This window comes from Trachemys scripta, chromosome 4, assembly GCF_013100865.1.
Source record: "Trachemys scripta elegans isolate TJP31775 chromosome 4, CAS_Tse_1.0, whole genome shotgun sequence".
Taxonomy (NCBI): domain Eukaryota; kingdom Metazoa; phylum Chordata; order Testudines; family Emydidae; genus Trachemys; species Trachemys scripta.
Genome location: NC_048301.1, coordinates 17496915 through 17511568, shown reverse-complemented (window position 1 = coordinate 17511568; position 14654 = coordinate 17496915). Strand labels below are relative to the sequence as shown.

Below are 14654 nucleotides of genomic sequence, written 5' to 3'. Positions count from 1 at the left end.
GAAATGGTGGCAGATCTGGCAACGCTCTCACACATGAGCTTCCTCCAGATACTTCAGACAGCTGGAGTATTGGTTGCTCACCGGCATGGGCTTGCTGCAGGAGGCACTGGCTTTGAAGCCCAGAGACCAGGGCATGCCAGGCCCCAGGGACAGAGGATGCCCTCTAAACAAATGAGAGAGTCCAACTATTTACACAACTACTAAAAAAAATAAACAGAAGGCAACAAAACTTGAAAAGAAAGGAGGGAATAATAAGAACCACTCATGAACGCCTTGCCAAAGCAAGAGAAGCTGTTCCAGTGACCATCACGGGCTGTAAGAAGGAACTGAGAGGATGTAGGGCCAGCCGGGCCCCTTATATCAGCGCATGAGCATGCAGCACTATAGGATGCTAGAGACAGCCCGATGGATACCATTGAGGGAAAAATCTCCAGTGACTGCATGCAGTGCGTGCGCACACCTACGATGGAATGGACATGAGCAAGCACTCGACGAAGAACAATCAGTAATTTTTATCTTGTTCTGCTGAATTATTTAAATCTAAAGCACTCTACAAATATTCTCGGTGAAGACTTTGAAAATGTTAGAACTCATGGGAGTGCTAGAAGTTAATAGATATCTTGCAATCAGGAAGAAAAATTCCATTATTTTTTCTTCAGTGCAATAAAACAAGCCTTGCGCATGGCACGGAGGGGGTTGAAGCCTAAAAAGCTAGTTCACAGATGAACTTCATAGAAGTTCAAGTTTGAAACCATAGCCACCCACCTGGGGACCGGGAGGAAACTTGTCACCACCTAATAAAAGGGAAAACACAAAAGACCTGGTCACTCATAGGACACAGAAAAACTGGTATTTCTTTTATAAGATGATAATCATATTGCTTTTTGCGGCATCCAAAGGAATACAGGTCTTATTCTCTTACACACCTCTAAAGTGTCTAGCCCAATGATAGAGCTATAAATAATGACACACAAAAACACTATGTTAAAGTAACATTTTTAAGTTGCAAAGCCAAGAACTCAAAAAATAGTAAATAAGTGGGATGAGACACTTTGCGAGTGGGTTTCATAGATACCTGCTGTCTGCAGAGGAATGGTGAAACTCAGAAATCATGGATTTCATTCAAGGCTCTGAAGGGGACTGTATTCTAGTGCTCCAAAGCAGCTCCTAAATTTCTCAAAGAAGAGGGCACCAGAAATTTTTTTAACATAGTCAAAACAACATATGTTTCACTAGCCTGGTTTTCAGAAACGGTTGAACCATTTTGGCTGGGGGGGGAAAAAAATCAGCCTGAGGCAGACACTCAGCATATAAAATTTCAGCCCAAATGCTTAAAGTTTGACAAAATTATAAGCAACTGAAAACAGAATCTTTATAATAGGAACTGTCAGGCAGTCTTAGTAATACGTGGGACTACCAACCCCAACTATAATACTCAGATAGCATAAAGCTAGACTGATTATGCAATCTGCCCTGAGTAAGAGATGATACATAAATGCAAAGCCCCCAGAGCAGACCAGACAACAAATTATGTCTCTAAGAGCCATAATTCACTTTCTGTTACACTCATGCTCCTGGACTACAACAACAGATTACTTTCTCCTCTGTTCTGTATCAGCTGTGAGGGGCAGAGTAAAGGCTCTGCTCACAACCCCCTCACCCTCACCCTCCTAATCTCCTCCCACCTGTGCAAGTGTGGGAAGCCTAGGCAGGGGATTGAGCTTAAAACTTTATAAACTCTGATTGCCTATGTAGGCCTATAGGGCAAGCTGCAGTCTCACCCCCAATAGCTGTCATACTGTTGAGTAAGAAGGTGTCACTCTTGCATAGTCATAACTTTAAAATGTTCCTAATTTTATTGTACTAAAACAGTGGCTTCACTTATGAAAACAAATAAAACTTAGATTAGATTACTGTTCACTACTTAAATTCAAACTTTCACAAGAAGGAAATTCAGAATGAGCACTGACATGCGACTGTTTACTGTATGTCCAGACACCTTCCTCTTAGTTCACATCAAACTGATTTCACAACTGCACGCCTGTTGAGATGCTTCCCAGGAACAAAGCAGTGGGGACTGAAAATGCAAAGCTGTACAATGTGAAGAACTCTGCACAGTACTGACTTGAAATATCAGGTCAATAAATACTTAATGGAAAAATTATATAGATCACTGAGATGATAGACTATAATAATGGATCTGATCAATGTACTATATGTTAATCCCAAAATCACTGAAAGAACACATACTAGCCATTCTAATGTCTTATGTCAGCATTTTGTATTGGCTATTAGAGGGTTGATAAAGATACTATCTAGAATGCATTTCAACAATCTGAAGAACAGCTATTTTTTCAAACACTGATATTGGTAAGCTCAGTGTTCTCCCCACTTCCTCCGGAGGTACTCAATGTCCCTGACAGAGGGGACCAATTCTCACACTCTGCCCTTACAGCCAATACTCAAGGCTCATGTTGGGCCACCATGCTGCAAGCTGAGGAAGAGTGAACAGGACCCAGACATGAATGCTGCAAAAGCCCTTCTCCCCAACAGGAGCTGAACATATTCCTTCTAAGGGGGCAAGAACACAGGATTTGGAATCAACTCTGTCTCCCATGTGGCAGTGCAGAGTTATAAAGAGTCCAACAACAGGTGAGTTTTTAATTGAAACAAACCACCAATACCCTATTTCAAGGTGCAAAATAAAAGCCAGAAAAATATCAGCTTTAGGGTCACAATCCTGCATTTTGATTTACAAAAGTGAATCACTCAGCCTGTGTGGAGGTCCACCAAGTGGGGCTCCAGGCAGGTGAACTGCTGTGCCAATAAGCACCACAATGTAGGACAGGGGCCTTAAAGATTAATCACCACACTAAATGTATTCTATTTGTGAGTCACACTGCAAGTAAAACCTGGACAACTCAACTAAAAAAAAAATTCTGTAAAATTAAAAGAAATTTGTTAACAGAGAATGTATGTTGTTTCAGCTAAATGTGAATTCTTACTATTGAGTCATAAACCCTAAAAATGGAGGGTTTACAATGGAAATAGGGTCACAACTTATTTTTTTAAAAGATTTTTTTAGATATCTGTGTCGGTACAGCACATCAATGTCACACAAAATACAAAATACTATGAACAGCTTTTGTTAATTCTAGAAAGCAATGTTTCTTTCAGTAAAAAAAAAAACCCTAATAGAGCTTCAAGGAGTTGCAAGAGACAACTCCTGTGATTCACCCCTCACCCCCCCCCCCCACCCGCCCCATCAGAAGCGTTGCTTGTTAATCCAGCAGGAAATAACATTTGCCAGGATTGACAGCTGTGGATTTGTATTCAATTCCCAAATTAAAAACCAATGACAGGGTCTAGTTCAATAGAGCTGTCAAGTAAAAATGAAGTAAGTAAAAAACCTGCAGCCATTCTCTTGTACATGTATTTTGGATAACGGTAACAGATGCCTTTAACAATGCTACAGCCTGGTAGGGAGATATAATGGCAATAAGGCTGTGAAAACATTTTCTTCTGAAATTATTTAATTCTTGACATTTCTTTAATTCTGAACAGCACAAATATATTCTCCTCTTATTTCTGATGTAATTTATTAAAATATTTTACACATGTAAAAATGTTCATAACAGCGCCAGCAATAAAGTGATATAAAATGTATCCTAATACATATTTCATATGGCCCTGATCTTGCGAACAGATCCAGTGGCACAAACCCTCATGCTGGGGTCCCATCAGTGTAGGCTCACAGCCCATGTTGTGCATCTCAGTTTTTAATTAGAATAATGGAAATCAGAGATGAAAAGATCTAATACAATAGGTCAGCTAGCCTATCATCCTGTGAGTATAGGATTGTTTCTTATAATACACTTTCTAGCACTTCAACCACTCAACATTTAAGAGCCCCAAGCAATGGGTTTTCCACCAATTCCCTTGGGGTTCTCTATTCCCCAGTCTAATCGTTTTTACTAGCCCAATTTTCCTCAATTTGAATTTCATCTAATTAATCTCAGTTTATAGCCCTTATCTCCCTAAATAATTCTTCTTCTTTCTTGGTGTTTACACCCTTAAGCAATAGTGGATGGCTGTTTCTCCCAGCTCATTGATTTGGCAAGGAAATTAATTTACCCCTAAGCTATTCTAACAATTGTCATTTGAAAAAGATTAAATACAAAGCATCAACTTGGCTGCTATTTACCTGTACGAAGTGATTCTCTTCAGGTTGGTAATGGGAACGTCATAACCACACTCTTCTAAGACTTCGTTGCATGCAATTTCCTCCAAAGAAAGTCCTGGCTTGTCTACTAAGCCAGCGCAGAGTTCATAGGTCACGCCTTCTGTAGCTGGTAAGGGATCCAATAGAGGATGCCAGCTATCCTGGTCTTTACTTTGAAAGTCTTGAGGATGGTGCCGTTCCATTTCACACATGTAAACAGCTAAAAAAATGCAAAAGAAAAAACAACTGTGCGTGGAAAAGTTTACTATTACCATACCATTTCAAGAGGCATAAAAAGATCCCTTACTCCAAGTGAATTTCACCATGCAATTTATAACAAATCCAACTAATAGACACAATAAATCATGTAGGACTACATTCTAAAAGGTGTTCAGCTGCCTGCATTGGTGTGTGTGCAAAAATCACATTAAGACAACTTTTGCACATTATCACTTTTACACACAAATGATGGGTTTTGTGTGGATAAATTCTATGATTTGCATACCAAAGTGACAGGCCACAATAACTACCCACATAAGCGACTGGAGCATGCAATATTTCACATCTTTTGAAAATCTGTTTCCACAATATATCATAAAGGAACACAAGTGCTATGAGATGTAAGTATTTGAAACTGCTTAATTGTGAAGCATTTACTACTGATGGGGAAATCCATAGTTGATTTTTAGTTAAAACGAGAAAAAAATGAAATAGTGGAATTTTTGTTTTCTATTTCATTTCTGTGAAATGGTCCTTTGAACATTAGTTCTGCTTATATTGATATGGATGTCTCATACATGCTACCAAAACTAAGTGCAACTGGTTGAACCCAAAAATCTATTGTTCAAAACAACTTCCATTTGTTGGCCAGTGTACATATCAGGGTTTATTTTAATCTATGCATTTATCTCTGCTGGGAAGTTGGTCTGTACATTTTGTACCATGTGTACAATGATGAATCTTTCAGCCTGTCAACTCAGCTGTTATTTGGACAGGGTTATGAAAAGCATGTATGTTTGTTTGAAAAATCCTCTTTTGAACATATAGTTCTTTGCACAGATTCTTGAGTGGAATTTGCAAAGGACCTTTTGCATTAATCTAGAAACAGCTGTCACTGTAATACACTCCTAAAGGAAATACTAAGGGCCAGATTCTACAGTTTTTAGTCAAAACTCTCACTGATCTCAGTGGACATTTTTCCTAAGTAAAGCCTGCAGGATTGGGTCCTAAAACACAGAGAAGCACTACCAAAAATATAGAGCCATTCAAACTTTCTTTTACAGATGTAGCTCTATTTGTCTCTTCTTTGCAAAGTTTCCCATTTTCACCCCCTTTCTTTTATTAACAAATTTGATACAGGAAAAAACGTGATATTTAAATGTTATAAGATATCCAGCATGAAAACTGTTACTTTATTTAATAATCTGATATCCAGCATGAAAACTGCTGTTTTATCTAATAATCTGTGACATTTATTATACCTTAATGTTTAAAATATATTAATATATAATATAAGTGTAACATGAGTTTCAAGTAAATGATAAACATGCACATTTTTTTCCTAAGTCTCATTCCAAATGTTAAAACTCTGTTACATAAGAGAGTACAAATTTAATGTTAGCAACTGAACTTGGTCCAATGTTTCATTGTCCCTTTTCATCTTTGGTTATAAAGGAATATTACTCCCAAAGAAGTAGCCCACTACTGAGGGTATTTGGCTTAAGTCAAGGAGATCCTGAAGACACATCCTTAACTGGTCTAAACTGCCATAGCTCCGAGAGGTATGACAATTTACCTGAGCTGAGCATCTGGCTTTATTTGTTGGATCTTACTGAGCAAATCTGGGGGAATTTTTAATGTGCTTGCTCCAACATCCAAAATTTGAGTTTGACTCAGATGGTAAATATGGGAAAATATCCAAAACGTTTCTGGGAAAATGCCATGACATGGTTAGTGAGGTCAGATTCCACCAGTCTTGACTTCAGACAAAGCAGCTCCGATACACACAACCGCAGTTCAGCTCAGAATTACTCTAACAAATTTCACTGGTCCGTGATGTGCTTTTCATGGCAGTGAATTTGGTAGAGCCCTAGCCATGAATCATTAATTATTAATGATTAATGATCCAGCACATAGGCAAGATTTGTGGATTCTCAGAGTGGAAAGTCCTAACTATGTGAGTTCCTTCCAGTGCAGCCGTGGCACAGGGAAGAGAGTTGAACTGCCTTAGTCAAACCAGGTGATATTGTTACCCAAAACAAGCCCGTTCAAGTAACTGAAACAAAAGGTTTGCTTGCTCTCCAAGGAAAAAGAGGGGGGAGTCAGCAGTATAGATTTGGAGAGGCTCCTTGAATTTAGCAGATCAGGGAGGGAACTGGTTTGCTGTTTAAACTTTTGATTTCTTTTTGTTTTCACCAATTGTTTTGGGAGCCCTAAGATGTAAAACCTGGCTGGTGACAAGCCTTGGGTGCTATGTATTTTGAGTCACTGGAAAAGCAAATACATACAACCCACTGAAAGGTTGTTATACGTTAACTTGAAAATCCCATGGTGTATGTTTAGTGCTACTAACCCAAGTCTTCTCCAGTTACATACTGTTTAATTGTATTTGGAAAGATGTGGTCCGTTGACTATCAAATTAATGATATCTAGAGTCTATCTCAACGGGGCATCTGTAAGGTACTAAAGTGGAATTTAGATTCTTTTAGATTTTCATTTTAGCAAAAGAATCAATTAGTCCTACCCTCTCATCTGTCTGAGGAGGGGCAGACACATGTATACAACAGTCACACTTGTAGTAGACACACCTAGTGATTTAAACTGCTGCTGATCATTCACAAATTCTCAAATATCCACAGAAATGTGCCCTTCCCCTATCCTCTTTCTGTTGGGATTCTGACAGGGGAGCAAATAGGACACAGAGAGAATCATCACTTAATTTATGCATTTTTACAGACAGCATGGCAGATCAATCCCAGGCAATGGAAATCTAATCCTATCACATATACTCTGGAAGGAGTGGGTATGAGCAGTAGCTGAACTGGAACGTTTGACTGCCCATTTGCATAGAAGGCCAGCCATTCGGAGCACATTCAGGGCCCTCTCTGATCTCTGTGAACATAACATCAAACATCAAAACAGCAGGCTTTTTGGAAGACTAGGCCCTGTAGAGCCAGCAGAATTTGACATTTCCATGGAGATGGCATATTGGAGGTATCCACTTGGCCAGAACACTTATAGTATTCCATTTATTCAGTTTTCTCTATTCCCTTTGCTTATGGACCAACCTAATTTCATATTATCTAGCAGTTTAATGTGTTTCTCTTGCCATGAGAAATTCATCCTGAAAAGAATCTACATCTCTACCCCGATATAACGCGACCCAATATAACATGAATTCGGATATAACGCGGTAAAGCCGTGCTCCGGGGGGGGCAGGGCTGTGCGCTCCGGAGGATCAAAGCAAGTTCGATATAACGCGGTAAGATTTTTTGGCTCCCGAGGACACTGTTATATCAGGGTAGAGGTGTATTTTATTACACTTTTTAATTTGCAAAAATAATTAACTTTATTATGCATTAGACCTGATTCAAAGACAAAATGTGTCCAGCTCTGTCTTGCATAGTATTAAAAGGCTAATGTGTACATGGAGCCTTGTGCCCTCTGCACAGGAGTGAATTTCGTAAAGTCATTTGAAAAAAAGCATCATGAAAGATATTTGCAGTTACAGCCGCCTAAGAATGCCTCAAAGAGAGTATTAGCCATACTAGCAGTTTCTATTTGGTTGCAAATAAAAGACATAAGGATTTTAAATAAGCATATAAATAAATCCTATTCCTTACAATAGGCAACAGAGTGCTGAATGAAAACATGAGCTACAAGTTACAATATTGTTGCATTACACTGAACTGCCTGTCAATCACTGTAGGCAAGTGCGGATGGTAAGACACTGCACCAGAAAGTTTCCAATGACATCTACCAGAATGGTCTTGAAACAGTCTCTTAGCAACAGAGATAAAAAGAGAAATATCTTTTAGATTCTCTTTTTTTTTTTTGGTTAAAACCAACATGCTGAGGAAAAATACATCTTATTTTTAACCTCCAAAAAATAAATACTGTCAGAAGTTATAACAATTGATACAAAAACGCTAAAATTAATTTAAATAGATTCTTTCTTAAGGTATCAACACCTCTTACAAGTAAGAGAGCCAATAATCTACCTATTACATTGGAGTATACAATAAAGCAAAAATATACTTGTGCATAATATATCAATATTCCCTAATTTTGAGGTTTCTTTTAAATTCCCAAGTATATATTGCCTAACATTAGATAAGATTATATTTTTTTTAAAATAAGGAATATAAAACTTAATGATTCAGGGCATAAGCCATCTGCTAATTACCATAGGTCAAGAAGAAACTTCCTAAAGGAGCAGCTTATTCCATAATTGCTCACTACAGGGCTGCTTGCAACTTCCCCTGAAGCATGGCAGTAGCTCAAGTCAAAGACAGACTAATGGACTATCTGGATCACTGGTTTCATCTAGTAAGGCAATTCCTATTCTGTGGAATTCTGATCTAGTGAATAGAGTGGGCTATAGGACAAAGGAATAGAATATGGAACAAAGATTTTATCACCACAACTATCCATACATCCCCCAACTTTTAACTGCTAAACCCTTAATAGCTTGCTTCACTTGAGAGCAAAAGTAAAGCTAAAGAAGAGGATTACCTGGGCGGAACTGCTTCACCACAACAAAGCATTGCCGAGAGGAATTAAATATCAGGATTGAGACACTAAGGAAGAGGGGGAAAAAAACAGATCAATGCACTCTGAATAAACCAGTATGGATTAATGCAGTATTATTAACCTTACATCCCATGAATTTTATTTTTAACTATATAGACATGTATGATGTACAATGCAACAAGGGCATGATCCAAAATCCACTGATTTCAGTGGATTTAGAATCAGGCCCAAAAACACAGATGACTTTATCCACTCTTAAGTCGCTTTGCAGAAAAAAAAAAAAAAAAAAAAAAAAAAGACTAAGACTACAGTTATTAATTATAACAGCAGGAAGAGCTTCCAAAATCAAGTTATTTCTGATATCAGGGACAGATATAGGCTGTAAACCTGGAATCAAATCTTCATGGTTGCACCCTAGCACTCGCAAGGAGCCCCGCTGAAGTCAAGGTCTAAAATTGCTTGTCTATTGCTTTAAAACAGACACCATCAACCTGAAATTTAGTTATTTGCAAAATTAAGTTATAAATCGTTTCAGCTATTACCAGTTTTTTGTGGTTTCACAAATTTTTTGAAGATTTTTCTTCCCTGTTTCTATATGAAAACCTCACATACAAGTGACTAGCTCACCATACTGGGGAAACAAACTGACTCTTCACGAAGTACCGAAAAAGTAGAGAATTATTTTTCTGTCTCTACTATAATGGAAAGAAATTAATCTGAGGTTTTATTTGTAACACACGACAAGTTAACATTTTCAGATGAAAGTGTGATTGCTAATTGGCGTCCCTTTAAAACTCAGAAAAGCAAGTTTATACCACTCTCATCATCATAGTGTCAGCCCTTCATTTGCAATGCCGAGGTGCAATACATATCACTGGAAAGATAATTTATTATTCAGTGAATCATACAGTTCTTCAATCCAGTGGGTTAAGTTAATGATGGAATATTTGCAGGCTGCAGTCAAGTATTCAACAATATTTGAAATGTAATTATGATGTATATACATTTTTACTATGGATTTACTAACAAACACTTGCTACTGTGTTTTTTTTTTTAAACAACTACTAGGAATATAAATTACTAAAGGGACGACCAAGATACAAAATCTTTATGAAACTTCAGCAGTATTTTAAATTCCATCTTATGTCAAAATGATTATTTAGAGCATTTCTATAACAAGAGTAAGTTATCTATATAGAAATCTATTTTAAACTAGACCCTAATGTACATATTGGGGCACTAGATGCTGGAATTTGGCTGACCCCTGTGCAGGGACATAAGAGGGCAAAAACGACTCCTCACCCACACCGATTTTAATCCCATTTGGAAAGATAACATAACTCCAGCAACTAATGCACACCTCCAAATCTACAATGTTGTGCAACAAAGAAAAAAAATGTCACCAATACTCCCAGTCATGAAGTCCAAACCTGGGCAAAGTGCACCTTTGTCACTGCTCTTAAAGTCCGTAACTGGGCAAACCCACCTGAAACATGCAAACCATTATGTAAACGCACATTTACAGGACATACGTGGAAATGTCATTGGAGAAAGTTGATGATAGGCCTGCCGCCAGTGAGTGCTGCTGCTCCCATTAGAAACCTGTGTTTGGCTCAGCTGAGGTGATACACAGAGACCTCTATTGGATACTGATGGCTCCTGCCCCAGATGTCATTTGCAGGGTAATTTAAACTCAGCAACACAGCTTTTTTGTGCTATTGTGCATGACTGGATATTTTTTTTTCTATTTACAGATAGCCTAATATTCAACCAAAGAGAGAATCTCTATTAGCCAAATATTGTGTAAAGACAGGAGGACTGAATTTAAGTCTGAAGCTGTTAAAGATTTCAGTTTGCTGGACTGTGGTATATTATGTGATCTTCCACAGCATTGTTCTTTGACCATTTTCAATTTCTCTTTCTTTTTTTGGATACTATTCTGTCCCTATAAGAGTAATTTTTTGTTTGTTTCTCTATTGAACTTCTGCGATAGACTGTACCTCAAAATAGCACCCTAAACCCCAATATTCATCACTGTTATATGATTATGTATTACAATATGTTTTGTACAAAGTATGTCTTGTGAGGTATCATTTGAAAGTTATAATCTGTTGAACATCACTGTTTGGTGAAAATGTATCACTGTATATGAAGTCATGAGATTTTGCTATACGTTTATACTGAAACATGTTGTTAGACTGGGAAATGCCCATAGACCAGCTCTTCAGTAGCAACAAAGGAGTGTCCAATATCCAGCCAGGTGTTAAGCAACCATCACTGGCCATTTACGGCTCTTCACCAGCAGGGGAGTTGTAAACAAGAGATTTACAATTCTCATGAAAGACAGGTTTCAGAGTAACAGCCGTGTTAGTCTGTATCCGCAAAAAGAAGAACAGGAGTACTTGTGGCACCTTAGAGACTAACAAATTTATTAGAGCATAAGCTTTCGTGGACTACAGCCCACCGCTTGAGCACATACACTATGGGGCTGTCTAACCCCCATGACACAGCAAGGATGTTTCAAGCACCTGGAAGAGAGTATAAAATAAGGGACAATGACATCAACACTTCACCTCTCTTCCCCCACCTACACTGAATGCAACAAAATCATTTGGAAGACAAAGAAACATTTGGACTGGGGGCAGTGTTCCCAACTGGAAAGGTTACAGATTGTTTTAGGGTTTTTGGGTAAGAGAAACTTTATTACTTCAAATTTGATTTAACTTGATAAAGTTTAGGAAATAGACTGTGTTTTTCTCTTTTATTTATTTTGTAACCAATTCTGAACTTTTATGCCTATATCACTTATAATCTATCTTTTATTAGTTAATAAACTTATTCTAGTGTTTTAGCTAAGCCAGTGTGTTTTTGATTGAAGTTTGGGGAATCTACTTAGGTTACAAAGGCTGGTGAATGTCCACTTCCCTTTGACGGAATAACAAACTAATTAATGAGCTTTCATTGCTCAAGAAGGTCTTGAGCAGTGTAAAAGGCACATTTCTGGGGTGCAATGCTAAGGCTGGGGCTGGAGGGGAGAATTTGCTGGTGTCGCCCTGTATACAGTTCATGAGTGGCTGGGGAGAGGATCTAGGTACTTTGCTGGGCATGCCTCTGCATGCTGATGGCTGAGTGAACAGAGCCTGTAGGGTTTGCTGTTCACTAGCATAGTAGTGTAGGAGACAGCCTGGGCTGGAGAGTTAAAGGGGGCACAGTGGTTCCATAGTCCAGACTGCACCCTGGGGCATGTCACAACTTCCCTTTTATATTGTGGCTACAAAACAGTGTAAGTCACCTGAGAAGTTGAATCAACAATGTAAAGTTAGACGGGATAGTGGAAACCCCTTGAAGGCTAGACTAGCTTCTGAGGTTGTATAGCCTTCCTTACACCCCTAATACACGTCCAACCTTGACTTTGGTTGGGCCTCCTTAGCATCTGGAGAGGAAGATATCGTATTAAATAACTTGCATCTACTTAGAAGGATCAGCTATTAGACATTTTCCTAAGATTCAATCATCTGAGATATCTATGGAACAGATGGGAAACTTAAAAACAATCTGTCAAAATTAAGGAACAAGATCAAATTAAACTGGAATGGAATAATACCAAGTTATTACAATTGTCTGTCTCTCACACCATCTTGAGACAAAAAGGCACAGAGATGCCACAGATTTGTAGAACATTTTTCTTCATTACTTTTAATTTTCTCAGAGACTGACAAAATTCTGAACACAATGTTTAATGTTTATAGCTTTTTTAAAATTATGGCAGATGAATTCTAATGTTTCCTTACACAGCTTGGGAGTCACAACCTAATAGGTTAAGATTTAAATCTCTCAGAGATAGATGCGTTTGCTACAATGCGAGTGCAATTTGGTATGATTTTTTTAAAAATCCATCAAACCTCATCCTTGAGACTTTCACAGCTTATGATGAGGCTTGTACCTTTTTACTTGTGAAATTCCATGCTGCTAAAATCATGGGATCAGGTATTTGAAAAATCCACTAAGTGGGGGCCAGGTCATCCAACTGGATTTCCATGGGTAGATCCCTGAGCCCACAAAGAGCCCCCACTGAATTCAGTGGGACTCCACATGGGTGCAGCAGCCAGGTGTGTGGATTCAGATGCAGAATCTGGCCCTCTAAGGGTACAAAAACATCCTTATGTTCCTGAATTTTAAATCAGATCAGTAAATCTCAGCATGCAGAGAGAGAGAGAGAGAGAGAGAATATTTATTTTAAAAAATTACTCTGAAGATTTTTTGGATGGTGTATATATATATACACACACACACACACACACACACCATCCAAAAAAATCTTCAGAGTAATTTTATTTATATAGATTTTTTGGATGGTGTATATATACACACACACACACACACACACACACAGTGGAATGGGCCTAATGTGTTGTAAAGGCAGAATTGTAATAGTCTTTGATTGACCAAATACTGTAACACATTTATATGCATGTTTGATGTTTCATAGAAATTTCTTAAAATAGCATTACAGTTAACCTTGGTTTAAAATAGTATATATACACACACACAATATAGACTTTAAATGATAAAAGTAAAAACAGTAAAAATGGAAATGTACACAGCAAACCTTGTGATTAATGGTTGGCAGCATAATACATACAAAATTTACCCAACCCAAGATTTATGTTATGAGAGCAATGACACAGACTCACAAGAACAGGAAAATTGTAGACTTTCCTTGAAATGTATGAGGTCTGCACAGAATTTAATCTGATAATGACATAAAAAACCCTAGTCTAACAATAGATTTTGTGTGCACACATGGAAAAAAGATGCACTGAATTTATTTTTGTTGTTGTTCCTTCCCTGGAAAATTTAATGGTCATTCCCAAGGAAAACTCATTCCAGGTATAAGATGGTAGCTCCAGAACCAGTCTCCATCATTTTAAAACAAGTTACAGAGTGAACATATGACTAATATACTGCCCTCGTTCACCCTGTGGAAGGAGCCTACAGGAAAAGAAAACTCCTCAAAAAGCTCCCAGGATCATTCCGGAGCAGGCTAGTGTTTGCTTCCCCTCAGAATGAGATACCAAGCCCCACAGATCACCTTGGATCTGAAGGAGGGTTAGGATTCTTCATAGTAACTGTGACTGCAGCTGCCCTAAGGACTAAACTTAGCAGGGAGGAATGGCAGAAAAGGTATCATAATCTAGTACAAGTGATGACCCCACAGGGTTGGTGGGAGATCGCATGCCCCCTTCAGCTGCTCATGCCAAGTGTCCATTCCCCCTGTGGTTCCCAAGAAGCAAAGCTGTGCAGGCAGAAAATCATCTGTTCCATTTTTGTGCAGGGTTCACTGGGATGGTCTGGGCCACTGGTTTTATTTTTCCATAAATATATGAAAAATTAGTGGTGGCTTTATCATGATCTAGGTTCATTTGGTCCTATCTCTGCACAGGGGACTGGACTTAAAATAAATGATGACTTGGACTCAGTGTTTAAATATGGCATTTGTTCAGAGAGAGACCAATACTGACAGTCCACTAATGACACTTATATAGCACCATTCAGCCAAGAATCTCAAAGCTCATTTCAGTCCACCACTTAATACTCCTGAGAGCATTCTGTGCCAAAAAATTAAAAATGCTGCGCACAGTATGGAAATTTCTGCAAAATTTTATTTGTCAAATAAATG

General features: G+C 38.2%; 1 protein-coding gene across 2 annotated transcripts in view; it reads right to left on the bottom strand.

The window, feature by feature from the left end:
- NUDT14 (nudix hydrolase 14) overlaps positions 1 to 14654 on the bottom strand; it is a 93730-nt gene that overhangs the window by 13834 nt on the left and 65242 nt on the right. For both annotated transcript variants that reach the window (XM_034769007.1, XM_034769008.1), the window contains exons 3-4: positions 8957 to 9021; positions 4205 to 4442 (exon numbers count right to left, since the gene is read on the bottom strand). In XM_034769007.1, the coding sequence (XP_034624898.1) occupies positions 4205 to 4442; positions 8957 to 9021 (303 nt within the window). The remainder of the gene's footprint in view (positions 1 to 4204; positions 4443 to 8956; positions 9022 to 14654) is intronic.